Genomic DNA, 27446 nt, shown 5'->3' with positions numbered 1-27446 from the left:
CAGATCTGTCATTACTACCCCCCTGACTGATTTGTTTAACCAATCGTTGTTAACAGGAGAAGTTCCTGAGGATTGGAGAATGGCCAGTGTTGTGCCTATTCACAAGAAGGGCAGTAGAGAAGAAGCTGGTAACTACAGGCCAGTTAGCTTGACATCAGTTGTAGTTAAAATGATGGAGACTCTACTCAAAAAGAGGATAAATCAGCACCTAAAAAACAATAACTTATTGGACCCAAATCAGCATGGCTTTACTGAAGGCAAATATGTCAGACTAATCTCATTGATTTCTTTGACTATGTCACAAAGGTGTTGGATGAAGGTGGTGCCGTGGATATTGCCTACCTGGACTTCAGCAAAGCCTTTGATATGGTTCCACATAAAGAGCTGATAGATAAATTAGTGAAGATTGGACTTAATCCCTGGATAGTTCAATGGATTTGCAGCTGGCTGAAGCGTAGACATCAGAGAGTTATTGTTAATGGCGAGTATTCTGAGCAGAGTCAGGTTACAAGCGGTGTGCCACAAGGGTCTGTTCTAGGTCCTATTCTTTTTAATATATTTGTGAGTGACATAGGGAAAGGTTTGGTAGGGAAGGTTTGCCTATTTGCCGATGACTCTAAAGTGTGCAATAGGGTTGATATTCCTGGAGGCGTCTGTAATATGGTAAATGATTTAGCTTTACTAGATAAATGGTCTAAGCAATGGAAACTGCAGTTTAATGTTTCCAAATGTAAAATAATGCACTTGGGGAAAAGGAATCCTCAATCTGAGTTTTGTATTGGCAGTTCTGTGTTGGCAAATACTTCAAAAGAAAAGGATTTAGGGGTAGTGATTTCTGACAGTCTCAAAATGGGTGAACAGTGCAGTCAGGCGGTAGGGAAAGCAAGTAGGATGCTTGGCTGCATAGCTAGAGGTATAACAAGCAGGAAGAGGGAGATTATGATCCCACTATATAGAATGCTGGTGAGACCACATTTGGAATACTGTGTTCAGTTCTGGAGACCTCACCTACAAAAAGATATTGACAAAATTGAACGGGTCCAAAGATGGGCTACAAGAATGGTGGAAGGTCTTAAGTATAAAACGTATCAGGAAAGACTTAATGAACTCAATCTGTATAGTCTGGAGGACAGAAGGAAAAGGGGGGACATGATCGAAACATTTAAATATATTAAAGGGTTAAATAAGGTCCAGGAGGGAAGTGTTTTTAATAGGAAAGTGAACACAAGAACAAGGGGACACAATCTGAAGTTAGTTGGGGGAAAGACCAAAAGCAACATGAGAAAATATTATTTTACTGAAAGAGTAGTAGATCCTTGGAACAAACTTCCAGCAGATGTGGTAGATAAATCCACAGTAACTGAATTTAAACATGCCTGGGATAAACATATATCCATCCTAAGATAAAATACAGAAAATAGTATAAGGGCAGACTAGATGGACCATGAGGTCTTTTTCTGCCGTCAGACTTCTATGTTTCTATGTTTAAGTGAATGCATTTCTAAACTATCCAAAAGTTCATAAAATAATAACATCCATGAATGTAATCATAGAAGGCAATCCCCCATAAGTAGAGAACACAAAGTAGCACTGAAGCAGTCCCTTTATCCTGCATTGTTTTAGGAATGATTCTTTTGCGAAAGTGTTTTCAGACACAAAGAATCAAAGCCCATGTTTGACTAATCAGCTATAATTTCCTTTGGTATTCTGTGACATGCTCTTCCATACAGCTTTGCCCCTTAGTTAATTTTCTCCTTTTTGCTTGAAGTACTCCTTCCACTCTGGAGAGGTCCTTCATAACGTGCGCTGCACCTTTTAAAGCCTTTTTAAAATCCTAATCTCATTATCCCATTTTTAACAAGTGGTCCAAACATTAATTCAGGCAACCTGACAATCTTGGCCGCCCTTTTGACTTATAGCTGTCTTTGTTATAGAAGGATGCCATGTGCATTCCTAAGCCGTTGGGAAGATAGAGCTCATCAGCACTTACATGCCACTTGTACTTCGGTCTGTCTTTGCAGCAGGGCTCCCATGCGATTGCGCACAATGCAGCGGTAGAAGCCAGCGTGGGTTCGGTCTAGGGATGTGATCATGTACCTTAATAAAAAGAGAAGAACAAGGAAGAGAATGAGAGAGAGGGAGAAAAAGGGGAGATGATTAAATTGAACAATATACTACTACATGCGCCAAGAGATACACAGCCAAGAGATACATAGCCAAGCCATAATCTTACACATCTCAATGAGCTACAGCGACTTTCTTTTGTCTCTGTTCTGACAGCATGGCCTACTTTCCCATAAGCTTTTATTATTCGCTTGCCATTTTCACTTATTACGCTTTAATTATATTTTAAAAAATCATTTAAAATTCTGCTGTTGGAACAAAAAAAATTACAAAGAGGTCAAAGAACACAGTGTGTAAAATCTGTTCCAAATTTTATTTTATTTTTTTGGATCATCTGCATTTTTATTTGGAATAAGGCAAACTTCCTTCTTAATTGAAGAAGGGAAGTCGCCTGGAGTTCTGAGCTGCAACGGATCGACAATAGGATCACCTTCTACTTCCTGATTCCAGGTGGGATATGAAACTTTTGAATAGCTGTTTGAAGGCAGTCTGGGGATGGACGTCTGGATGGGGAGGAGTAGAAGCAAAAAAGGTATCCAGGCAAAACTGTGAGTGGGAAAAGTTTGGATACAGGATTCAAATGATCTTTGACAAGATCACATCATCAACGTTGTATTTTTAGATGAGTTTCTTAATTGGGTGTTGCCTGGGTAAGCATAATTCAGCAGCTGTCTTTACCAACTTGGTTGGTCCATGTTCTCTATCCCTATCTGAGGGAAAAAGAACTAATTTCAGCAATGAATTCAGTATTTATCACACGTTGAGAGGTTATCTCTGAAAATGTTTCAGACCTTTTAATTAAGGTAAAACATAGTCTCCTGCATCTTGGATGGAGCTAAAGGGATGAATCAGTTTACCACCAGACTCCCTGATTGCCAGAACATTTCCGGATCCAATTTGAATAAAGAGCCTGTGCTTGGATGCTTTGAGCCTCAACCTCATGAACTGCTGATGTGATATCTCTTGACTTGCTTCTAAGGCTTGTAAAGCTGATGGAAAACAGCAAAGGGCCTTTCCTGATGGACCTACACAATGGGAAGATAGATGGCTATTTTTGCTTTTTTTCATTTAGCTTTTAACTTTGTTTTATATACCTTTCTATTTACCTTTTCAAATTAGATCGTTTTAAAAGGTTCACACTTACCTTTGTTGGAAACAGGTGTTTTATGAATAAGTTATATGGATACTAAATTGTAGGTTTTATATTGTAAGCTGCATTGTACAAACTGCAGTTATGTTGCAAGGCATCTAATATATGCATTGGACAAATATATTTTCTGGGATGAGAAGATTGTGATTCCTGACAAAGAAACTGACTGTTTTCCTTCAGATTGAATTATCCCATAGTATTTACATTGAAGGGGAAGGATGAAGGAAGGGAGGGAGGGAGGAATAATCACTGTTCACTACTACAGGTCCACCTAATATAATATCCCTGTATATCTATATACAATTATTCTAATATTAATTCAGAGTGGGTAACAGAATTATTCTGAAGCAGCCGCCCCGAGTCTTTGGAGAGGGGCGGCATACAAATCTAATAAATAAATAAATAAATAAATAAACCTTAGGTGAGAAAATGATCCTTCATGTAGAATTATATTAAACTGATTAGTATTGCCATACTGCTTTGTTGCAGCGCTCTGAAGTAGCTTTGTACCAATGGACAATTATTTTGGGCAATTTTCATCCACCTTTACCTTTACATTTTCAAATACATATACTCTCCCAGGTCAATCAATCTTTGCATTCTGTGAAATTGTCATGATGATGGTCCCGCCAGAGCTATAAAATTCTTCCCCTTCTCCCTTTTCAAACATTTCTCACCAAAGTAAGAGAAGAGGGAAATGTAAAATGAAAAGCAACTTTCCTTCTTTTTGGGATATCAATGGTAGGAGTGGCATATGTACATTGTTCAAATATTAATGTCACACAAATCATTTTCTACTAGAAATACTTTTGAACCTCTATTTCCAGCCCCTGAATATCACATTTAGCCAATTCTGCTATGTATCATAATGAAATATGTAGGGACAGTTTTCCAAGGATTGACGATAGGATGGACAAGATACATATTACTCATGAGAACCCAAAGTTGGAAAACTTGAAGAATTTAAGGATGAAAATGTATGAACCTGCTGATTAACAAGGAAGGGGGACAATGAGGAATAAATTTGAGGCATGCTATGGGGGAGATGGGGGGAGAGCTGGCAAAGAGCCTTGAATCTATATTTCTAGTTTAATCCATCTGAAAAAAAGAGATCTAGTCTTGAGCAATAATTCATATTATTTCTTTGCAGCAACGAGAGAAACCAGGAGATGGAAACTCAGAGGAAATAAGTCAAAGAATCTACACGGCTTTCAACCCCCACACCCTCAAATTTAATCAAGTGCTGAAAAATGCCAGAGGCTCCTTTGATACGAGTTTGTTTGTTCTTTTCAATACACAATTTAAATTAAAGTTTAATAATGAGAGGTGATTATCTAATGATTGCCTCGAAGTCTAAAGAGATGCTCCTTCTCCTCCATGTATGCAGTGCTGCCTTTTGCTTTCAGAAGGCAGTTAAAAAAAACCACACATACACACACACGCGCGCGCGCGCACACACACAAGCCACCATCTCAAACTGTGAATAAGGAGGGCAAATCCAACAGAGCCAGGCAGACTGTCTGCCTTGCTGATATTAGCACAGAGGCTGCCCACGTGGCGACTGCACATTTGGAAGCTTTGGAGTTCAGAAAATAGTAGGAATCTTGCTTCAAGGCACCAAGGTGACAGCTAGTGGTTTAGGTTGCCATGGACAAGAATATGCAAGAGGCACTAACAGCTGTTACCTCTCTCCAGAAGCGCCATTATTTGAAATGTCAGAAACTGCCTGTTAGACCAAGATAATGTTGTTTAAAATAATGGGCACATATGCTCTTTGCTCACACCATTGTTGCTCTTTCCGTTGGGATATAATCACAACTATTCTTTGTCAAAGACTAAATTGCCATGGGTCTTCTGTAGAAGTTCATCATCTCGTTAGTCTCAAGTTCAGCCACAGCCACAAACTGAATGCAAGGATCTTACATTTCCTTTTTCATTAGCAAGAGAGTGGAATATCTTCTCCTGAAGCGATATAAAGGAGAAATTAATACAGGGAATAAATGGGCAGTAGGTTGGGTCCCATGATTGAGTGCAATCCGATATCTGCTCTAAGAGTAAAGGAAATGTATTTCTCATCAAGGGTTGAGTAGTCTATAGCAGGAGGCTCTGAACTTGGCAACTTTAAAGATCTGTGGATTTCAACTCCCAGAATACCTTAACCAGTATAGCTCCTGGGAGCCAGCATAGAATTCTGAGAGTTGAAGTCCACAAGTCTTAAAATTGTCACCTTTGTCCTGACATGGGATTCTTTATTCTGTTTGTTTGTTTGTCAAACATTTATATGAGAGTAGTAGTTTGTATACCATAACATAAGTAAACTTAATGATAAAAGAGGACAGTAGGACAGGGATGGTAGGTGGCACGCTTATGTATGCCCCTTACAGACCTCTTAGAAATGGGGAGAGGTCTACTGTAAGGTTAAAGATTTTGGAGTTTGGGGAAAAAACCACAGAGTCAGGTAGAGCATTTCAGGCATAGATCACTCTATTGCTGAAGTCATATTTTCTGCAGTCGAATTTAGAGTGGTTTATATTTAGTTTGAATCGATTATGTGCTCATGTATTGCTTTGGTTGAAGGTGAAGTACGTAGTCATTAACAGGATTTTATTTTTACATTACTCAATACTAATTGGCTGCAGAATTTTGAATTCAAGTTTAAATAAAATTTAATTTCTCTGTTACTTCATTCCAAAATATGTGATTTACTAAATTTACATTTATGTTATGCCTTTTGTTTCAGGGTGGCACTTGTTTTGTTTTTATGTGCTCAGTTTTCTTGGTAAGGTCTTGGAAAGTGGTTTGCCATTACCTTCTTTCTAGGGCTGAGAGACAGCTGGTGGCACAAGACCATCAAACTGGCTACATGCCTAAGGAGGATTAGAACTAACAGCTTCCTGGTTTCTATCTTGATATCTTCAAAGGACCCTACCAAACTGCCCCCCCCCAGAAAAAATATCATTCTCTGTTTTTTCCCCCTTTGTGTATTGGAACTAATGGCTACATTTTAAAAAAGGTATTTGTGCTCAAACTGTACTATTTATTATTCTTCCTTCATGACAGTAAATAGGAACCTCTTGGTTTCTAAAAATATCCATTATTTGTTATCTCCAAATCAGTGAATAGCAGTAAATCATTAAATGTTATTTTTTTTTTAAATGACAGGTTCTGCTTCTACAGGTTTGTCATAATTCACAAATGTACTTCTAATCTTGCGCTACAATTTCATTTCTATATTTTAGATCATTTCTATGCCGCCCCAGTCATAAACTCTAGGCTGCTTTCTACACATAAAAACAATTTTTAAAACTGCAGTAAAACAACGCATCAAGAAAAAAGGAACAGATGCATCCCTAAAAGATGCAAAAGTCCAATGAAAAAAAAGATTTTTCAATTTTACTTCTTTACTTGATTGATAAAAAGGGTTATCTTTACCTTGGGGGCTGGTGCAGAAACAGCAACTGGCATATTTTCTGCCCCCTCCTCCTCCCCACTTTAGCTCTACAGAGGTGGAGAACAGACAGCATACTTTGCTGACTCAAATTCGTAGCCGGATTCTATTTGAAGCAGACAGTCTCCAAGGTAACTAGGACCCAAGCCACAAAGGGTTTTGTAGGTTATAATCAGCTTTTTTAATTGTACAAGGAACTTAGTATACTGAACCACTATTCAGCCATTGAAGAGCTATTGCTCCCTGCTCAGTGGGTTTTTGCTGGGGAGGCCACAGACTTCTGCATTATGAACCACTCAAAGTTTCTGAATAGTTTTCAAAGCCAGCTCCAAGTAGAGAGCACAGCAGTAGTCCTCACATAACACGGTGAAAGAGTAAATGACTATGGGCTGCAGATCAAGTTCCAAAGACAATGCACCAGTGGAAGCTGGGCAAAAGTTCTCATAATCATAGGTTCCTGCTGCTGCTGCTCCTACTGCTTCAGGAACTATGATTCCAAGAATTCTCTTAGATCCCAGACTTCTTCCTTCCAGAACAGTGCATTCGGGAACGCTGCAATCCCATCTGGAGGAAATATGCAATTTCCAAGGAACCAGACAATTTCTGAAAAAAACAATACTTGGCTCTCCCGTTAAACCAGTATAGGGATAGAAAATTGAATGTCATCATTATATTTATGACATCCCGCATCCTAGCCAATGCAGCATTTACAATAAGTGCTATTGAATTGCTTGCCAGATGATTTTATTAACTTCTCAACTGCTTGCTGGAGATCAACCAGATCCCTAAGTTGCATGAAGTGAATTATCCTAATTGATCTTTCCTCCTTGCAGATATTGGAGGTATCAATTCTTCTCAGAGAGATGAGAAAATGACCAGATCACGGCAAAAGGGGTGAAAAAAGCATCCTTTAATTTCAGATCGTAAATCAACCGTAGAAGAGTAACAATGATTGTATGAATTGAGCCAGTTATACCCTGGGACAAAACCATGTTTGCTACGGAGGCCATGAACTCCTAGGTTTAGCCTGTACCCAATCCATTTCCCAGGAATAGAAGTTGAAATGTTCAGCCACAAGAGCTGAAAGAACCAGCCACTATCTCAAGAATTAAATCAAGGGACCAAGGAGAGAATAGAATAGAATAGATTTTTTTATTGGCCAAGTGTGCTAGACACACAAGGATTTTGTCTTGGTGCATATGCTCTCAGTGTACATAAAAGAAAAATATACATTTGTCAAGAATCATATGGTACAACACTTAATGATTGTCATAGTGGTCAAATAAGCAATGAAGGATACTTATAATACCCCAATATTGTAAATAAAGAGACTATTACCATGATGGCAAACCTATGGAATGCACACAGAGCCATCTCTGTGGGCAGGCAAGCCATTGCCTTAGGTCAGTTTCAGTGTGCATGCACGTATTCTGGCCAGCTGACTTTCCCATGCCGCCACTCCTCTTCCAGGTGTCTCCACGCAGCCCATTTTGGATGTGAGGTAATTGGGAGGGCAAACAAAGGGCTTCCTGGGAGTCTGAAAATGGACAGTTTCAACCTCCAGAGAGCCAGGAGAGGCCATGTTTGCCCCCCTGGAGGCTCCAGGAAAGCCTCTGGAGCTTAGGGAGGGTGAAAAATATATGTGCGAGGGGGCAGGGGAGTGCGGAGGATTCTTGCACATATGAGCATGGATGGGGAGCACGGGGGTTGCATTCACATGCGTGGTGTGTGTGGAGGGCATTGCATTATGGGTGTGGGCACGTGCACATGTGTGCTTTCGGCATCCAAGTAAAAAAAATGGTTAGCCATCACTGGCCTATTAGTTTATGGTACAAAAAAAATCAGGAATCTTATAGTGCCTCTTATGATGATCAAATGTTAGTAAAAGGCATAAAGTTTCAGGAGATGCAATAAAAGTTTAGGCCAATTTAATAAAATTCATTAGTTGGAAAAAATACTACTAGTCTCCTGATCAATTGCCCAGAAGTACCCTCAATTCTTTATAAACTTGAGCCATAAGTATTTTTTCCAGGCGCTACCCTCAGAGTCATACTAGCTTGTCAGAACTTCAAAGAAGGAATCACCACCTTTCCTGGGGTTGCTAAAGTATCAAAAGAGAAGAATTGATTTCTCAGAAAATATCACCCTGTCTTCACTTATCTTAGTCTTACCTTAGTTTTTATTTATGTTATGTGCTATGCGTTATGTGTTCATCTGTTGCTAGTTTAGATTTTAGACTGTTTGCTTAGTTTTTAATTTAATTAGATTTACCTATTGTAATTGTTGTTTTTATATGTTGTAAGCTTCCCCCGAGTCCTCGGAGAGGGGTGGGATATAAATCCAATAAATAAATAAATAATAAATGAATAATTACAGATAAGCCAAGATCTTATTATATACAGATGTCAAGGCTCATTGCCCATAGGGTTGGAGCAGCTGGGCTAGTAGTAGGGAGGGACACCAAATTTGACCATCATTGTAGAATCTTGCCTGTTCTGGTTCTCAAGTTCCTCTAATCTTCCTCCACCCCCCACCCTCCAACCAGGTCTTCATAAAAACCAATCCCCTTATTCCTCCTCCCCTTCCTAATCCAGCATCACTTTACAAGATGAACTGGTTGTCTGAATGCTGGTTATTCCAACTAGGCTTGGTTCATGAGCTCCTACCAAGCAACATCATCGCAGTTGTCCTATTACCAGCATTCAGAACAATGCAAACACTTGAGTACACTTTCATTGCAAAGGGAAGGGGATTCTCTCAAGTTCTCCCTCATATTTCCAGAGCTTTAGAACTGATTTCTCACTCCCATTCCAGGAAGGAGGGAACCTTCAAGGCCACTTGCAACTCCAGGTCCCCAAGGGCAAAAAGATAGCCTCTCTACAATTGAGGTCTTAGCACTACTGTACATCATAAGTCTGCAGCAACAGCAGTGTAATGAAACAAAATAAATTCTGTTTGGTATAGTGGAGCTTGTTTCCAAGAACAATGCAATAGATTACTTTGTTAGTCTTGATACCTTTATTCAATATACTGTCAATGCTTCAGTCAGTTGTTTCCTTTATTATGGCAGTTTCAAGACCTAGTTTATCACATAAAACCTCAGAGGGGTGTCAAGAGGCAATATTTTTTTCAAACTTTCCCCCCATCCGTTTGGAAATAGCCTTTTCCTGGAGAACTAGATAGCGCCTTCTTTTGTGTCATTTACAGAGGGAAGATACAACAAATAAAGCATTCTAATTTATAGGATGTTGCTGGGATAGAGAATGTTTGTGTTGGTCTATGAATCAATGGTTTGCCCTCTTAATGGCTGTATGGGGGTTGTTTTTTCTTTCTTTCATCGATTATATAAGAAGATGTAAACCACTGGGAGCCCTTGGAGACTTGGCAATAAATAAATAAATAATAAATCTTAACCCAACTTGCGTTCTGATCCCAGGCTAGCTTTAACTTTTTTATTTTTTAACCATCCTGTTGGAGGAAGCAATAATTTCTTATAGTGGTGCTTCAATTTCTTATGTGCTGCAAGTAAAAAGCTCTAGCAATACTTAAATCTTTCCTGTCAATATCATGTTGCCACTCTGAACATGGGTAGAGGAAATATGGATCTGGAAGCTCCCCTCTCCTATCCTTGGCTCTCTTCTCCTGTAACTGAGAATCACAGTTAATGGGTAAGACCACTAATCTGCAAATAGCATTTTGCTGTCTCTTTAAGACAGTGTTTCCCAATCTTTCCAGGTTGGTGGCCTGGTGGGAGGAAGGGGGAGGAAGAGAGGATGGTTTTGTGTGATGGGCCGGCAGGCATGTGCATGCAGTTTCATTTGTGTGAATGGGGCTACAAGTGTGTGCACTTGGCTCATCGCATTCATGCAGCCCAGTTGAAAATAGGCCATGGTCGGGTAGTGGGTGGTAGCCCACAGGCTGGGGACCCATGTCTTAAGAACAAAGCAGGCAGGAAAATCAAAGATGGGGACAGGAGACACTGAAGTGGAAGGGATTCCACTGTCATCAAAGTCCCTCACCTTTTTTGGGTGTGATGTATGAATTGGGAATTAGGCCAGTCCTAATTCATCACACTGGCCAAATGTATTATCTACCACAAAGATCAGCCTGTAGATTGGAACGCAGGATGACCTTTGCACCCAATCATCATTCTGACGCCAGAAATTGTTTGCACAAGTTGATAGTGGTCTTTCATTCATGGTATAATAGACAATGGAAGCTTTTGAGATTAGATACTACCAGTAGCAACATGTGTCCCTTTTCATTAGAGGAATGGAATTTATCTGCAATTAGAATAACAAGCTGGGGTTGGCAGAAGCATATTTCTGGGCACCTTTGACAATATAACAAGCAGATTTTTTAAAAAAACCTGTCAGTGTTGCCTAGAAGTGAAACTCTTTAATGGCTCCTAATAAAGCAAACTGAAGTTCTGAAATATTTCCCACCTTAAATAAATCATTTTAAAAATAATAATAACCCATCTTGGTTGTCAGTATTCCAACTGAGACACAAGAACAGAAAAGATAAGAGAAACAACACAGTGAAAATAAGGCATGCATTGTGCATTAGGATTATTTAGGAATGCCATGATATGCTGAGGTTTTGGATGTTCTTTAAAATATGAGATAAATTATACTTCTCAACTTTACAGAGCAAAAGTACACAAGGCTTCAATGTTGGATTCCATGCTTGTTGAATTAGTTTAGTGTTACTGATCTGCATATGATCTTACTCCTTCCCCAAAGCTTCGGTGAATATTCTGTCCTTAAAACATTTTGTAAAGTGGCACACACGTATAAATAATTTGTAAAGCTATCCTTCACGTCACAAAATATTTAGAAAAAGCTTCAAAACAGCACAAAGCCCCAAAGTGGAAGGAAATGGGAAGACTGTAAATGAATTTCAGTGTTTTTCTACTAAAGTAAGAGTCAGATGTAGTAAGCCATCAAAAAACTCCGAATGCCTCAAAAGCAGGCTGATCTTTCATTTTATTCTTTTTAATGAACCACTGCTCTCTTTGTGGCATCCCCCCCCCTAAATGCTGCTTCCCTTCTCTTACTTCAATTTTAGGTGGTCAGTGCTAAGATGTAATTTTGCAAGATGTAATTTTAACTTCAACAAGCACTTAAAACACATCTTATGCATTTTATTCCATTGGCTCCTTTGTCCTTGGGTGACTGCTGATTATCCAAACTGGATTTCCACAACATGATTAACTCCCCTATAATCAGGAATTTATATTGTAGGCCTTTAGTTAAGAGGGCACGAAAGATGAGTAGCCACATAAATCTAATAGACATTTCCTTGTCCTGAACGGTACCCACTCTCATAATGTTCTTTTCCCATGTATAAAAGATGCTAAACTGGCATATCTTCTGAAATCTGTTCCCCCAATTCAATTCCAGAGGCATGAACTACTTGGGAACAAATTAACATGTCATGGGTGGTAGTCTAGAACAGTGTTTCTCAACCTTGGCAACTTGAAGATATCTGGACTTCAACTCCCAGAATTCCCCAGCCAGCGTTCGCTGGCTGGGGAATTCTGGGAGTTGAAGTCCAAATATCTTCAAGTTGCCAAGGTTGGGAAACACTGGTCTAGAAATAAACCCGGAACAAATAAGCCAGGTGGGAGTTTGAGAAATTCAGCCTGTACCTCAGAAGACAGAGGAACAGTGCATACAAGAGAGAGCTTCCTATTTCTGGCAAGTAATCAAATTAATGCTGGATCCAGAATCCTCATTATGAAATGCCTGTGAGATCTTGCCTTCATCTCACAAGATATCCTTAAATTTCCTATGCCACCAGCAGACAGAATGGGGTCTAAAGGTTCAGAAAGTTCAGATGGCAGAAAATAGGGAATTTGAAGACAAAGGGACAAAGGAGGGGAAATTACCCATGGAAAGCAAAGCAAAGTTGCTGGGGAACCTCCTCCTTCCTTTCTGCATAACTCTTATTGTGCACTCCATTAGCAGCGAGTCCCTGAGTGTCAATGCTGATATTTAAAATGATCCTCACTTGCTTTAAATAAGATGTTTCAATTCCACCAAGCTGTCAGGAGCTCAGGCAAAACACCAGGAATAATGGGCATAGTCTCCTTGTATTGTCCTAGTTAATAAATCAGCAAAAGCACAAATGCAGACAACAGATAGAAAAATTACAGACAGCCTTACCTCTTCTACTATGGCAAGATAGAGGCCCTTAAGACAAGGTAGGTGTATAAATGGATACGTGTGTAAAACTTAAGCTTAAGTATCTGACAAGGGCATAATATATACTGAACATCCCACCTAAATACATTCTCCCTAAGTATATTAAAAATGACGGCAAATTTTGTCTATTCTCTCTTTCCTATCCCAAATGTATCTTGGATGTCTGCCATGTCTCTCTCTCTCTCTCCCTCTTTTTTTAAAAAATTAATATTCTGTATAAGATTTCATAAAGTAGCTGAAATGGGTTGGGAAAGAGAAGCACAAGGTGGTACTACGTCTAATTTTTACAGCTATCACAAGAAAGCAGAGATTGATTTAGAGAGTTTATCAGGATGTATAACTGCACATGTCTCAGTTCTTTTTTCTTATACAGTATTGTTATAAATCTTGATACATTATGTCTGTTCAATACAGACATGTTGATACAATATTAATTGGAGATTATTAGGGTTTTATTATTTGAAAAAATGTAAAGAGTGTTCAGAATAGCAAAGGGGAAAAAGTGGTTTCTATCAATATTAATTATATTTTACAATATCAATGTTACAAGCATAAAATTAGTTGACCTTTTCATCCATAGTTATAGCTGTGCTTGTAAGTTTAACAAACCACTCGAGGAACATTTTATAAGTCAACATGAGGGATCAGAGAAAATACAGTTTTAAAAAATTTATAATGTGATTCATATTAAGGTATTAGGCATCACAAAAATAGCACAAATTAAACAAACCATAGCAAATAAAGGAAATGATAAATAATCTGGCTATTCTTGTGGCCAAAGTAGAGGAAGGGTTGAAATCTAAAGGTGGAATTCTTAGATCATCTTCCAGCCAATTTATACATGGGAGATAAATAGCTGAAAGCTATTTAAAGGCTATCTGAAGGCTAAGTATTCCTTGACATATACGGTAACCATTCTTTTAGCGACCAGTTAAAGATTAATCAGCACTGAAAAAAAATGACTTATGACTGTTTTCCACACTTACAACTGTTGCAGTGTCCCCATGGTCATGTGATCAAACTTTGGATGCTTAGCAACTGACTCATATTGATGACGGTTGCAGGGTTCCAGGATGTGATCGCCTTTTGCGACCTTCCAATGAGCAAAGTCAATGGGGAAGCCAGATTACTTCACAACTGTGTTACTAACTGAACAACTGCAGGGATTTACTTAACAACTGTGGCAAGGAAGGTCATAAAATGGGGCAAAACTCACTTATAAAGCCCTACATGGCATCGGACCAGAATACCTACAAGACCGCCTTCTGCCGTACGAATCCCAGCAGCCAATTAGGTCCCACAGAGTTGGCCTTCTCCGGGTCTTGTTGACTAAACAATGTCGGTTGGCGGGGGCCAGGGGAAGAGCCTTCTCTGTGGTGGCCCCGGCCCTCTGGAATCAACTCCCTCCAGAGATCCGAACAGCCCCCACCCTCCTCGCCTTCCATAAGATGCTGAAGACTTACTTCTGTCGCCAGGTGTGGGGATGATTACCTTCCCCTTCATTGTCTCTCTGACCTCTGTAGTATGATTAACTGGTTTGAGTGTGTACGAGTGCATAGTTGTGATTTTATGATATGGATTATTTTATAATAATGTTTTTTAAATTGACTTTTTAAATTTAATATTAGATTTGTAATGTACTGTACTACTGTTATGTTGTGAGCTGCCCCGAGTCTTCAGAGAGGGGTGGCATACAAATCTAATAAATTATTATTATTATTATTATTATTATTATTATTATTATTATTATTATTATTAACCACTATCTCACTTAGCAACAGACATTTTGGGTTTAACTGTAGGTTGAACTTGTAGGTCGAGGACTACCTATATGCAGAATTGTCCTTAGTTGAGGAAATGGGAATTTCTAGAAGTATTAAGAAACTGGCTGTGTAATGTTGGAATCCTTGATTTTATGGGAGTAGTGTAACCAATCACATTATTCTGGACCTCAGGAAAACAGAGGTTGATTGATACAGAGCAAAGATAAGTAGGATTTCATGGCAGGAGAAGAATTTGGAAAAAGGGTTGGTACTCCTAAAGAAGGTGATCAACAATTAACAAACAATTCCAATGAGAAGGGGGTGGGGGAGACAACAAAAGAAGCCCATTAAAGCTTAAGTGAAGATATTAAAATGGAAAAGGGCATATGCGTGGAGAAAAAAAAAGCAGCCCACAAAGGAAGAGAACAGAAATAGAATACCCTATGAGACTAGACTTTCAATCCTGGGCCTAGAAAGTTTAGAACTAAGACGCCTTAAACAAGATCTAAGTATTGCCCACAAGATCATATGCTGCAACGTCCTGCCTGTCGGTGACTACTTCAGCTTCAACCACAACAACACAAGAGCACACAACAGATTTAAACTTAATATTAACCGCTCCAAACTTGACTGTAAAAAATATGACTTCAGTAACCGAGTTGTCGAAGCGTGGAACTCATTACCGGACTCCATAGTGTCATCCCCAAACCCCCAACACTTTACCCTTAGATTATCTACGTTTGACCTATCCAGATTCCTAAGAGGTCAGTAAGGGGCGAGTACAAGTGCACTAGAGTGCCTTCCGTCCCCTGTCCTATTGCTCTCCTATATCTCCTATACCTTTCATCTATTCCTATATCTCTTCTTCTATTCTTTCATTGATATGTTCTATTCCTATATCTTCTTTTCTATTATTTCTTAGGTATATTTTACTATGAGTATCTCCTCTATAACCTTCATCATGTATTTTACTATGTGTATATTGATATATACCCACTAAAACCCTCATTGTGTATTGGACAAAATAAATAAATAAATAAAAATAAATAAATAAACAGGCAGACAGTCTGACCTATCAGGACAGAGAAAGCTTGGAATGAGCTGAGCTATGTGAAGAATGCTAAAAAGGGCTTCTCTACACATACTGAAACTAAAAGGAAAAAATAAATACCCGCACAGTTGTTCGGCGAAGAAGACAACATGTTAACAAGTAACAAGGAAAAGAGGGCCTCTCAGCTCCTATTTTGGTTCAGCCTTCTCCAATAAAAGATATGTATTTCGCAAAAAATATGGGAAGCTGATAGAAACGGGCAAGTTAGGGAATACATCTTTACCAGAGTTTGGTGTCTTGCAAAGGATGGGAAGCAAGGGACACACTGAGCATTGTGGTATCATAACACAAGCTATTGTGATGACTGTTCCTGATGCTTCCCCAGATATTTCTCCATTAGAGGTGGGTTCCTACTGGTGTGCCTTGGATTGTGCAAATTGCCCGCGACAGTTCCGGTGCTGTCATTGCCGGGCCGCCATCTTTTCCCTCCAATTTTCTGGGTGTTTTTGTTTTGCTTCTGCGCATGCCCGGAAGGAAAATTGCATGAGGGGATGCTCGTGCATGTGTGAAACATCGAGATGCGAATGTAGCGCATTAGTATGAAGATAAGAGGAACCTGCCCCTGCTCTCCATATGTCAGTTCAGAGGAGAAAAGAAAAGAGAAAAGAACACAAACACAAACCTGGTTTGCTAATGTTTGCATTACTTCTTTCATGGCGCTCACTGACAATCTCAAAGATAAACTCTGGTTAGGGCTGCCCACCCCCTTATATTCATTTATCACCATTCACCACCCACCCACGGCCCTTCCCTGTGTCTGGAAATGAGCTGTGCTACTCCATATGCCCTCTGCCTCATGAATCCTAGTGACCGATTAGGTCCCACAGAGTTGGCCTTCTCCAGGTCCCGTCAACCAGACAATGTCGTCTGGCAGAACCAAGGGAGAGAGCCTTCTCTGTGGCGGCCCCAGCTCCCTCCAGAGATTCGCACTGCCCCCACCCTCCTCGCCTTTTGCAAGACCCTTAAGACCCATCTATGTTGCCATGCATGGGGCAGTTAGATCTTGCCCCCTTTCTTTCTGACCATTAAATGTAATGTGTGCATGTGATTGAGTTAATTGACTGCTTTTTATTGTAATAGGATTTTAGCTTATAGGTTTTAACTATTAGATTTGTACACATATTGTTTTTGTATTGTATTCTGTGAGCCGCCCTGAGTTTTCGGGGAAGGGTGGCATACAAATCTAATATATAGATAGATAGATAGATAGATAGATAGATAGATAGATAGATAGATAGATAGATAGATAGATAGTGTTGTACATACTCCTGGCTAGTTGGAGGATGATGAAGATATTGAGGACTCGGATTCAGATAGTGTTTATGAATTAGTGGGGGCCCCGGGGTTACAGGTAGTAGAACAGGTGGGAGGCCAGCCACAGGATGGGACTATGAGTTCAGGATCTAGCGAGGGAGAATCAGACGCTTGCTGGGTTAACCCTAAATTCAGAAGGCCCCAAAAACGTAGAGAACAGGTGTCTGGAAGAAGATATTAAGGAGAGGAATGGATTAAATATTGTAGTGATGTATTTGGCATGTCAGGAGGGTCAGTGGGGAAGAAGGGTGGAGTTTCAATGGTGCCGAAGAGAAATGGAGGTTATTCTTGCCGCTCCCAAGTAAGCAAAAGTATTCTGTGTTGATTAACAGTCAGGGCTGCTGTTTTAGAAATCATGCTGTTAGGAAAATAAATCTTGTTAAGTGGAGAAGGAGAAGGAATGTGAGAAATGCCGTTAAGGGAGATAACGGACCAACAGATAATTGCCTGTATGAAATGTGTTTGAATTCCAGAAGAGCAGAGAAATAAATGGAGTTTCTTTATTCATGAAATAATGCATTTAATAAGAGTTATTTGTAATTGCTAAATTTCTACCAGAAACCAGAACAGATAGATAGATAGATAGATAGATAGATAGATGATAGATAATAGCCAGTCTCCATCTTCAGTTTGCAGTTCTTGAAGGAGAATCACTTTTTGTATTAGTGTCCAAGCTGTTCAAAGACCAGTGCAGCCTCTCCCCACCAAACGGAAGCTCCCAAATGACGATATGCAGGAGCTGAGAAGGAGGATGAGCCAGTTCCAGGCCCATCAGGAGAGGAGTTGGTGAATGGCTCCAAGCAAGTATCTGAGACTGATTCGGCTAAAGCACAGCCGCAACAGGACAGCCCTGAGGCTTCAGGTGGGGAAAGTACAGACTTGCAGTCAGTCAGCGATGAGGAAGAGGAACTGCCTTCTGCATCTAATCCATTAACACATAGAGCAGAGAAAAGACAGGAGGAGTGAAGGTCAGCTCGATTTGCTGCGAGTGTTGCTTTGCCTTGCCTTTGCCTGTGGACGTGATTTATAGTTTTGCCTTTTCTTGTGGGATTTTGCCTAGTGGACTGGACTCACCTTTGCCTTGGCTTCATTTGAGTAGCCTGTGGAACTCATTGAGGTTGAGCCAATACTAGCAGAAGGAATTGCTGGGGAATGCCAATTCAGAAAGCCATAATGGAGACTCCTTACACCCATGGTGGTGTGCATGAATGATGGGACAGCACAGCTATACTCTTATTGGCAATAATAATAATAATAATAATAATAATAATAATAATTTATTGGATTTGTATGCTGCCCCTCTCCGTAGACTCGGGGCGGCTAACGTGATAACGTGAGATGTGAATATATACATGCAATGACATGCAATGTTTGAACAGCACTGCTAGTTTTATCATTTGGCTGCTCCAGTTTCTCATGCACTGTATCTCAGGATGCTGAAAGAATTGATGGTCGTTCTGAACTTGTTAGGTACTATTTTTGAAGAATCTAGGAAACCGATGAAATGTCAGATGATTGGAAGACAGCAAATGGGATTCTTTATCTTCAAAAGGAGAAAAGTAATTCTGCAAATCAGTTCACCTGATCTTGATAGTGTGGAGATTGATTTATAAGTGCCCTGAAAACATTACGGCAACCACCAATTGCCAGCAATTGACTTGTCAAAAACATATTTCCTCAGGTTAATATAATCTTATAGTTTTATAATCCAGTAATTTCTTAACAGATTGTGGGAATGTTGTACCTTTAACCTGACTCTAGCAAAAGACTGAGAAAGTATCTCAGGACATGCTGATTAGCTAGCTATTTAACTGTGGGCCTAATGGCCTGACAATGACTTTGGGCCAGTGAAATTCTCCCAGCACAACCCACAGTGTTGTTGTTGTGGGGAAAATAGGAAGAGGAAGGTGTGTTGGATATGCTTGCCACTTTGAGTTATTTGTAAAAAACAATAAAGGCGAGATCAGGGATGGGCTACTGCCTGGACGAGGGGAAACCAGTGGGGTAGTGAAAATGGAGCACCCATTTTGCACTGAAAGATTGAAAGAAAATTGAAAGAAAATGCAGGGCATCCTGCATAAGCCCCCCCCCCCCCCCCAGATGATCTAATGTTTATAATTGAAGAACCGACTACAACAGTTCCTACTTTATTACAAACCATTGAACAATATGGAAACGTAGCAGGTTTAAAGATAAACAAAAACAAAACACATTACTTGACTAAAAATATGAACAAAACACTAGAAACTAAATTAGAAACTATTTCTGGAATAAAGACTGTAAAAAAGGTAAAATATTTAGGAATAAATTTAACAGCGAAAACAATAACATTAAAAAATGATAATTATATGAAATTGTTAGCAGAAATTAAAAAAGACTTAGCAACCTGGAACAATTTGAAAATATCTTTCTTAGGAAGAATTGCAACAATTAAGATGAATATTTTACCCAAGGTCTTATTTCTTTTTCAGACAATACCAATAAACCCAGGGGGTATCTTTTTAAAAACTTTAACCAACTTAGTTAAAAAATTTATATGGCAAGGTAAAAAAGCAAGGATAAAAATGAATTGCTTAGAAGATATCAAAGAAAGAGGAGGATTTGGCCTTCCAAATTGGAAATTATACTATCAGGCCGCCGCACTAACATGGCTTAGAGATTGGATAATCTTAGATAATAAAAGAACACTCGAACTAGAAGGACATGATTTAATGCTTGGATGGCACGCATTTTTATGGTATGATAAGGACAAAAACCATTCATACTTTAAAAGGCATACATTAAGGAAATACTTACTAGAAGTATGGAAAGATATAAAGAAGAATCATTTCTTAAGCATCCCAGATTGGTTAGCCCCCTTAGAAGCAATAACGCATCCAAAGTCTATAAAGGACAAGAAAATGACTTATAGATATAAAGAACTATTAAATGATCAGATGAAGCTTAAATCTAGAATTGAACTACAAGAAGAAGGGATAATAATAGACTGGTGGCACTATGCCCAGATCCGATCTAGATATCAGAAGGATAAAACTCTTTACATTTTTAATAAAAGTAAGAATTCTTTAACTACCTTAATAACCACTAACTCTACAAAAATGATAGGGAAAATATATAAACTACTTATTGCTCATAAAAATATAGAGTTGACTTTAAAAGATACTATGATAAGATGGTGTAGAAATATTGGTAAGGAAATAGATATAGACACATGGGAGAAAGTCTGGATTAATAATTGGAAAATGACTAAATCAGTTTCCTTAAAAGAAAACCAAATCAAAATGTTCTATAGATGGCATCTCCCACCAAATAGGATAGCAAAAATGTTTCCTAAAACATCCCCAATATGTTGGAAATGTAAGAAGGATATAGGAACTTACTATCATCAATGGTGGACATGTAGCAAAGCAAAACTATATTGGAAGATGATTGAAAAAATATTAAAAGAAATAATAAAACAAGATATAGATAATACCCCGGAATTTTATTTATTAGGTGTCACAACCCAGATCTATAAGAAAGAAATTTTTTATTTAATTATACATATATTAACTGCGGCTAGAATAATATATGCGCAAAACTGGAAAGGGGAGGAAATCCCCAAGGAAGAAGAGGTTATAGCTAAGATATTAGATTGCGCTGAAATGGATATGATGACAAGAAGATTAAACGATCAAGAGGATACTAAATTTTATGAAACATGGAATAACGTTTACAAATGGATAGATAAGAAAAAATAAGATATATTTTTAGTGGTTGTTTTTTCTTTCTCTTTATTCTGTATTAGTTTTTATCTAGATGATAACAATAGTAATATTAGTTTAAAAGGATTTTTTGATGATTATGATATAGCTATGTATGTATAAGTATAAACAATATATTAAGATTTTTGAAGTATAATAGTTGAATTTAGTCTTACTGTTTAGATTGAAGGTTTAACACTATTTTATTATAGTAATTAGGATTATATTAAAGGTATCTTTCCTTTCTGGTAACTATGTTATACTAACCTTAATACCCACATTAAGATTTGTAAACTTCAACCCAAATTTATTAATCTTTTCTTTTTTTTTATAATAGTTAACACATATGTATTCTTTTTCTATATTTGAATTTATACTTTCATAAGAAGCGGGGGAAATACACCCCCACTTTATGTTCATTGTTTGTTTGTATTTGTTTGTCTTTTTTATGAAAAATAATAAAAAAATTGGGAAAAAAAAAAAAAATAACCTGACTCTAGCAAAAGACTGAGAAAGTATCTCAGGACATGCTGATTAGCTAGCTATTTAACTGTGGGCCTAATGGCCTGACAATGACTTTGGGCCAGTGAAATTCTCCCAGCACAACCCACAGTGTTGTTGTTGTGGGGAAAATAGGAAGAGGAAGGTGTGTTGGATATGCTTGCCACTTTGAGTTATTTGTAAAAAACAATAAAGGCGAGATCAGGGATGGGCTACTGCCTGGACGAGGGGAAACCAGTGGGGTAGTGAAAATGGAGCACCCATTTTGCACTGAAAGATTGAAAGAAAATTGAAAGAAAATGCAGGGCATCCTGCATAAGCCCCCCCCCCCCCCCCCAGTGTGGTAGTAAAAATACTGGTAGCCCTTCACTGGGCAAGATACAAATACATTAGTAAAATTCTTAATTGTAGAGGGGACTCTGATGCAGAATAGTGCATACTTGGGTTGTAATAACACTCATAAAAAAGAAAAAAAGATATTAGAATTGTAGTGCAAACAGAATATGAGTCAGCAATGCACTGCGGATGGAAAGAAGGCAAATGAAGTTGTAGACTACATTGCTTACGTAAACAGAACTATAATTTCAAATCAGGGAAAGTAATCATTCCCATTATTTTCTGCTTTAGTCAGGGGTCATATTTCAAGAAGAATTCTGACTACTGTGCCCAGTTCTGGGCACGCTTTCAGAAGGATTCAGAGAAATTGGAACACAATGAAGAATGCAAGGGGACTAGAAATTAAGTTGTACAAAGAGAGATTGAAAGAGCCGGGTAGTCTTGAAAAAGGATGCTTGCGGGTAGGGTGAGGGTGGGTTGTGGAGAGGGAGGGGGGTTTATGATAGCATTCTTCAAATACTTAAAAGGATGTCATATTGAAGAAGGTCAGGACCCGTTCTCTCTCATTTCAGAGTGCAGGACACAAATAATGGATTTAAGTTACAGGAAGGCAGATTTCAATTGAATGTCAGAAAAGGCTTCCTAGCAATAAGAGCTATTCAACAGTAAAACCAATTACCCAGGGAGGCAAGATAGGTTCCCCCTCATAGGGTGTGTTCAATGGGAGGCTTAACAGCCATCTCTCTGCTTTTATTTGGATTCTTGCTAACCACAGCTCTCTGGGGCAGAAATCGAACACTGGGTTACAAGTCCACCATTTTTACAATGCTGTGGTTTTGTATTATCAGATTAATTCTGAGAACTCAGAACATAAAAAGTTGCAAGAAATGGCAGAGAAACTTTCTAAATTTGTAGGTTTCCATAACAACTTCGAGAATTTCCAAAAGCTTGTCTCAGGAAGAGAGGGTTTATAAATTTTACAGTTGTCTTCTTTCTTGGATTAAAACTTGAAATCTTAGGTGAGCAGAAAGAAATACATTTTGGAGCCTCAAATATATATTTTATTCTCTGTTTTTGCAAAGTGATCATGGCTGGGTTGCAATAGGCCCACATTGAACCCCAGAAAAACATCACAGAGATAGTCCTCAACTTAACAATCACAACACTTCCATTACTAATCAAGACGATTGTTAAGGGAGTTGTTAAAGGAATTTTGCTCCATTTTACAATTTTGCTCCATTTGCCACAGATTATTTATTTATTATATTTCTATGCCACCCTTCTCCTCAGACTCAGGGCGGCTCACATCAAGGAAAAAAAACCCAACATCTAGAAATCTAAAACTAAAACCATCCTAAAATCCAAATTTCCTAAAAAACCAATTTCTTACAAAACCAGTCTCTCACATTCATGCAATCATGCTTATAAATTCATTCATTGGCCGGGGCTAGATGTTAAACTTAGTGGCCCCAAGCCTGTCGGCAGCAATGGGTCTTTAAACCCTTACGGAAGGCGGTGAGGGTGAGGGTGGTACGAATCTCTGGAGGGAGTGGATTCCAGAGGGCCGGGGCTGCCACAGAGAAGGCTCTTCCCCTAGGCCCCACCAGATGACATTGTCTAGCTGACAGGACCTGGAGAAGGCCAACTCTTTTGGATCTAACCGGCCACTGGGATATGTAAGGCAGTAAACGGTTCCTTAAGTATTCTGGTCCAATGCCATGTATGGCTTTTTAGGTCATAACCAACCAGTTGTTAAATGAATCACTGCAGTTGTTAAGTTAGGAATACGGTTGTTAAGTGTTACTTCCCCATTGATGTTGTTTGTTAGAAGATCACAGAAGATAATCACCTGACCCTGGGACATTACAGTGGTCATAAATACATGGCTGTTGCTAAGCATCTGAATTTTGATCACCTAACCATGGGACTGCTACAATGGTTGCAAGTGTGAAAAATGGTCATAAGTCATTGTTTTCAGTGCCATTGTAGCTCTGAATGGTGTCTAATGAATGGTTGTAAGTTGAGGATTACTTTGTTTATTGTTGTGTATTTCATAACTTCCTGGGTCCTGACAAGCTCATCTGTGGTTCTGGAGGAGATGAACATACCATCATAGAACAATGTGAGTGTTCTCCTAGGTTCACAGGTTGTGCTGGAGTAGCAGGTCTTGAAAAGCTGCTACTCCATGGTCTTCTTGAGATCTTTTGTTTAGCTCCAGACTGAGCATTAAGGTGGACTTTATTTGGAGACATAATCAGTGCCACGTTTAGGCAATTACCTTATGATTCTTGGTGTCCATCTCTTTCCTTTGAGTAATCCAATTTACTTTGAGCACGAGACTAGGATAGGGGTGAGAGTTCTAGAGCAGAAGTTAACCATCAGGCTAATACTGGGTCCAGATTATGTTACCATATTATACCAATTCTCTTATATTCTTTTTGCTAATGGAATAGGAACAGCATTAGTTCATTTTTCTATGCCTTATTCTAGAATTAGTGGCATAGCTTTTGATTTATATGAATTACATCTATGGTAAAGCAATGGAGTGCAAGGGAATATTTACAGGAATGAAACTACATGAAAGTAAAAAAAACAACTACATGAAAGTAAAAAAAAAGAAATGCCATATTTTTGGCTATGCCTACATGTGAAGATCAAAAGGAAAAAATAACAAAGGGTAATTTAATATCACACACAGACCTTTACTTAAGTAGCTGATTTTGAAACTTCAGCTACACTAGATTCAATCTATCTTCTCTATATGAGTGTGTGTATGTGTGTGTGTAAGTATGTATTATGTATGTTCCAGAATAACTCTGGCATGCCTCAAGCAATTTTGACACAAACTTGGTACACAGATGACTTACTCTCTGGAAACAAATACTGTACTGGAAGGGGATGTTGTAAAACATCCCTACCATCCCTCAGTGTGTGTGTGTGTGTGTGTGTGTGTGTGTGTGTGTGTGTGTATCTGTGTTTTTATGTCTATGTGTTCCAGCATAATGCTCAAATGCCTGGGCCATTAAGGAGAGTGAGTGCGGTGTCTTAACATGGTAATTGTTTGTGATGTCACTTCCTTTGCTGCTCTCTTGGATAGCCAGCTGTGATGTTTGTCCTCCAGTGGACCCATGGGGAAACACCTGATGTTCCCTTCTCTTGGCAGAAGGCTCCCCCAGTGGATTTGGTGCCAGGATCATAGAAAAAGTGGGAAAGAGGAGTGCATGGAAGGGGTAAGGTAGAGGGCAGGGATGATGGGCATGGGACTAGGGGGAAGGAAAGCCCCTCTCAATGGCTCCCTGTCAGACAAAGACATTGACGTCTGTGCTTCTTTCCCCCCAATATAGGATTGGGATAAATAAATACCCTGGTAATGCCAGATTATCGGCTAGTTCTGTGATGGTGAACCTATGGCATGCAAAGGTGGCATGCAGAGGAAATGCATGCCATCGCCAGCTGTTCTTCTTGTTTCTGGCACCCAGCTGGTCTTTGTGGATGCCGGAGCACCAGAAAATGGCCTGAAAACGGCCCCAAACCAGGCTGTTTTCTGGGCCTTTTGGGGCCATTTGCCAGGAAAGAAAATGGTTTCAAAATAGCCCCCAAAGCAGCCAAAAAATGGCCAGAAAACTGTAAAAAAATAGGCATGGGTGCACAGCCAGCTGGTCTTCAGCTTTCTGGTGCTTTGATGCATGCACATTCCAGTTTGGTCACTCAATGCCGAAAGCGTTTGCCATCCCTGAGCTAGTTGATAATAAGAAAACCATTTACTTTCATTGTACTTCAAAGTTGTTAAAATCTGACTTTTTACTCCACGCTCTTTATGAATTCTAGAGACCCAACATCTCTGAGGTCACCAGGTTGGAGAAAAGTGATCTAGCTTCAAGTTGTTGCATTCTGATTTTCTGCTCCAAGATTGATTAAAAATAATGCAATGAATTTATTTCTTTTCTGTAGGATTTTCTCACAGGGGAATTAGAATTCAGGAACCTACGGAAGTAGAAGAGCAAAAGTTTTGTTGACCCCCTAGTTTAAAAGTGTGGATACTTTTAAAAATGAAATTATAACATAAATCTAAAAATTACAGAAAGAAGTACTGAAGGTTACCTACTGTGTATGTTGTGATCTTTTCCCTAGATTTCTATATTCCATTTACAAGGGGATACCCTTGAAGTTTATCTGGAAGCGTTAATCAATGCAAACGGAACAACTTGTATGTTTAGGGGACAATTTGTTTACTGCCATGTAACAATGCTGTTGGCTACTGGTATGTTGCCAAGGGCAATCCAAGATGTTAGTTGTTACTTTTACAGGTACTCCTCTACTTATGACCACAATTGGGTCCATCATCTCAGTCATTGAGTGAAGTATTCATTAAGCAAAATACATTGTGACTGCTTTGCTCAATGGCTACGGTCCTAATTGTGGTGTTAAGTAACCATGTGAGTTGTTAAGGGCAGTACCAGAGAGAACTGTTGAGTGCTATCATACTGGAAGGCTTAGGAAGGAAGGCAAAAATGTTAAGTGGAACTCAAATCTGGCAAAAATGCTAGCAGGTGCTACTGTTCTGCAAAGTTTTGCCAGAGGGAAAAATTCTAAACTCCAATGTTCTGGGCCTTTAAGAACACTCGTATTTAGAAAGGAAAATGCTAGCAAATGCCACTGTTCCAAAAGGCTAATTTTCCCACCAAATTTGAGATCCGTTCCTCCTGTGCATGATAGTATCTCCCTTCTGCATGGGCTTGGAAATCTCTCAACGTACTACTGGAGGAACGGATTTCAAATCCAACATCTCCTCTGCTTACAACCTTCCCTGCTATCTTCCCCACTGACTTTCTGGAAAGCTGGCAGAAGATTGTAAATGGCATTCACAACTTCAGACAGGCTGCCAAGTGCCCAAAATGAAGTCATGTGCTGTGCAGGGTTAGAATGACTGGAACTGCTTTATAGGCTGTAGAGCATCTGTTTCGAAGCCATCATAACTGTGAGCAGTCATTAAATGACCGGCTATAGGTTGAGGACAATCTGGTTTATATGGCCCAGTATTTCAATATATTTTGCCTTATCTGAAAGAACAGAGAACACTTTCAGAAAACCCTAATAGGTGAGGTGTGTGGGGAATAAAACAAAAATACCGCTCACCGTACTGGGTTTCTGACAGTTTGTAAAGATGTAGTTCTTCCAGAAAGACCTTAGAGACTATTTTCTGGTGGTGTTGAATGTTTAATTTTCTAAAAAAAATAAACTGCTACTGAGATATTGAACATATTATTAATTGCATTGGTAATTTGTTACTGTTACTCCGATATAATCTGCTTTGAGCCATTAGACTGAAGAGGGATACAAATCTTATATCTAGATAAAGAAAGAAAAATATGAACCAGATTTTTAGAGGGAAATTCAGTAAACTCGATCACGGTCAAAATAATTAAACTATAAAAAACAACTGAGCTGGAAAGTTATTGAATAAGTTGAACCTCTCTTATATCCTCCTGTCTCCCCCCCCCACACATTTATATTCTAGAAAATTCTAGTAAAGTAAGTCTTTATATACTACCTACCAAGAGCAAACAAAAAACATTGATTGACACCAGTCTTTGTAACTTTCAAGGTAAACAAGAGACCAAGATTTTTCAAGTAGACATATGGATGCTTCAGATAAAATATTCTAAGTTGTTTTACAGAAATCAATAAAGAGACAAAGCAGGTTTGGCTAAAGTATCTGGGGTGGGTGGGCAGCCTCTCCTATTTAC

General features: G+C 39.0%; 1 protein-coding gene across 5 annotated transcripts in view; it reads right to left on the bottom strand.

Moving 5' to 3' along the window:
- SDK2 (sidekick cell adhesion molecule 2) overlaps positions 1-27446 on the bottom strand; it is a 543580-nt gene that overhangs the window by 125557 nt on the left and 390577 nt on the right. For all 5 annotated transcript variants that reach the window (XM_070740240.1, XM_070740242.1, XM_070740239.1 and 2 more), the window contains one exon: positions 1991-2097. In XM_070740240.1, the coding sequence (XP_070596341.1) occupies positions 1991-2097 (107 nt within the window). The remainder of the gene's footprint in view (positions 1-1990; positions 2098-27446) is intronic.

This window comes from Erythrolamprus reginae, chromosome 2, assembly GCF_031021105.1.
Source record: "Erythrolamprus reginae isolate rEryReg1 chromosome 2, rEryReg1.hap1, whole genome shotgun sequence".
Classification (NCBI taxonomy): domain Eukaryota; kingdom Metazoa; phylum Chordata; class Lepidosauria; order Squamata; family Dipsadidae; genus Erythrolamprus; species Erythrolamprus reginae.
Note: the sequence above shows the minus strand (reverse complement) of the source record. Positions and strands in the feature narration are given on the sequence as shown.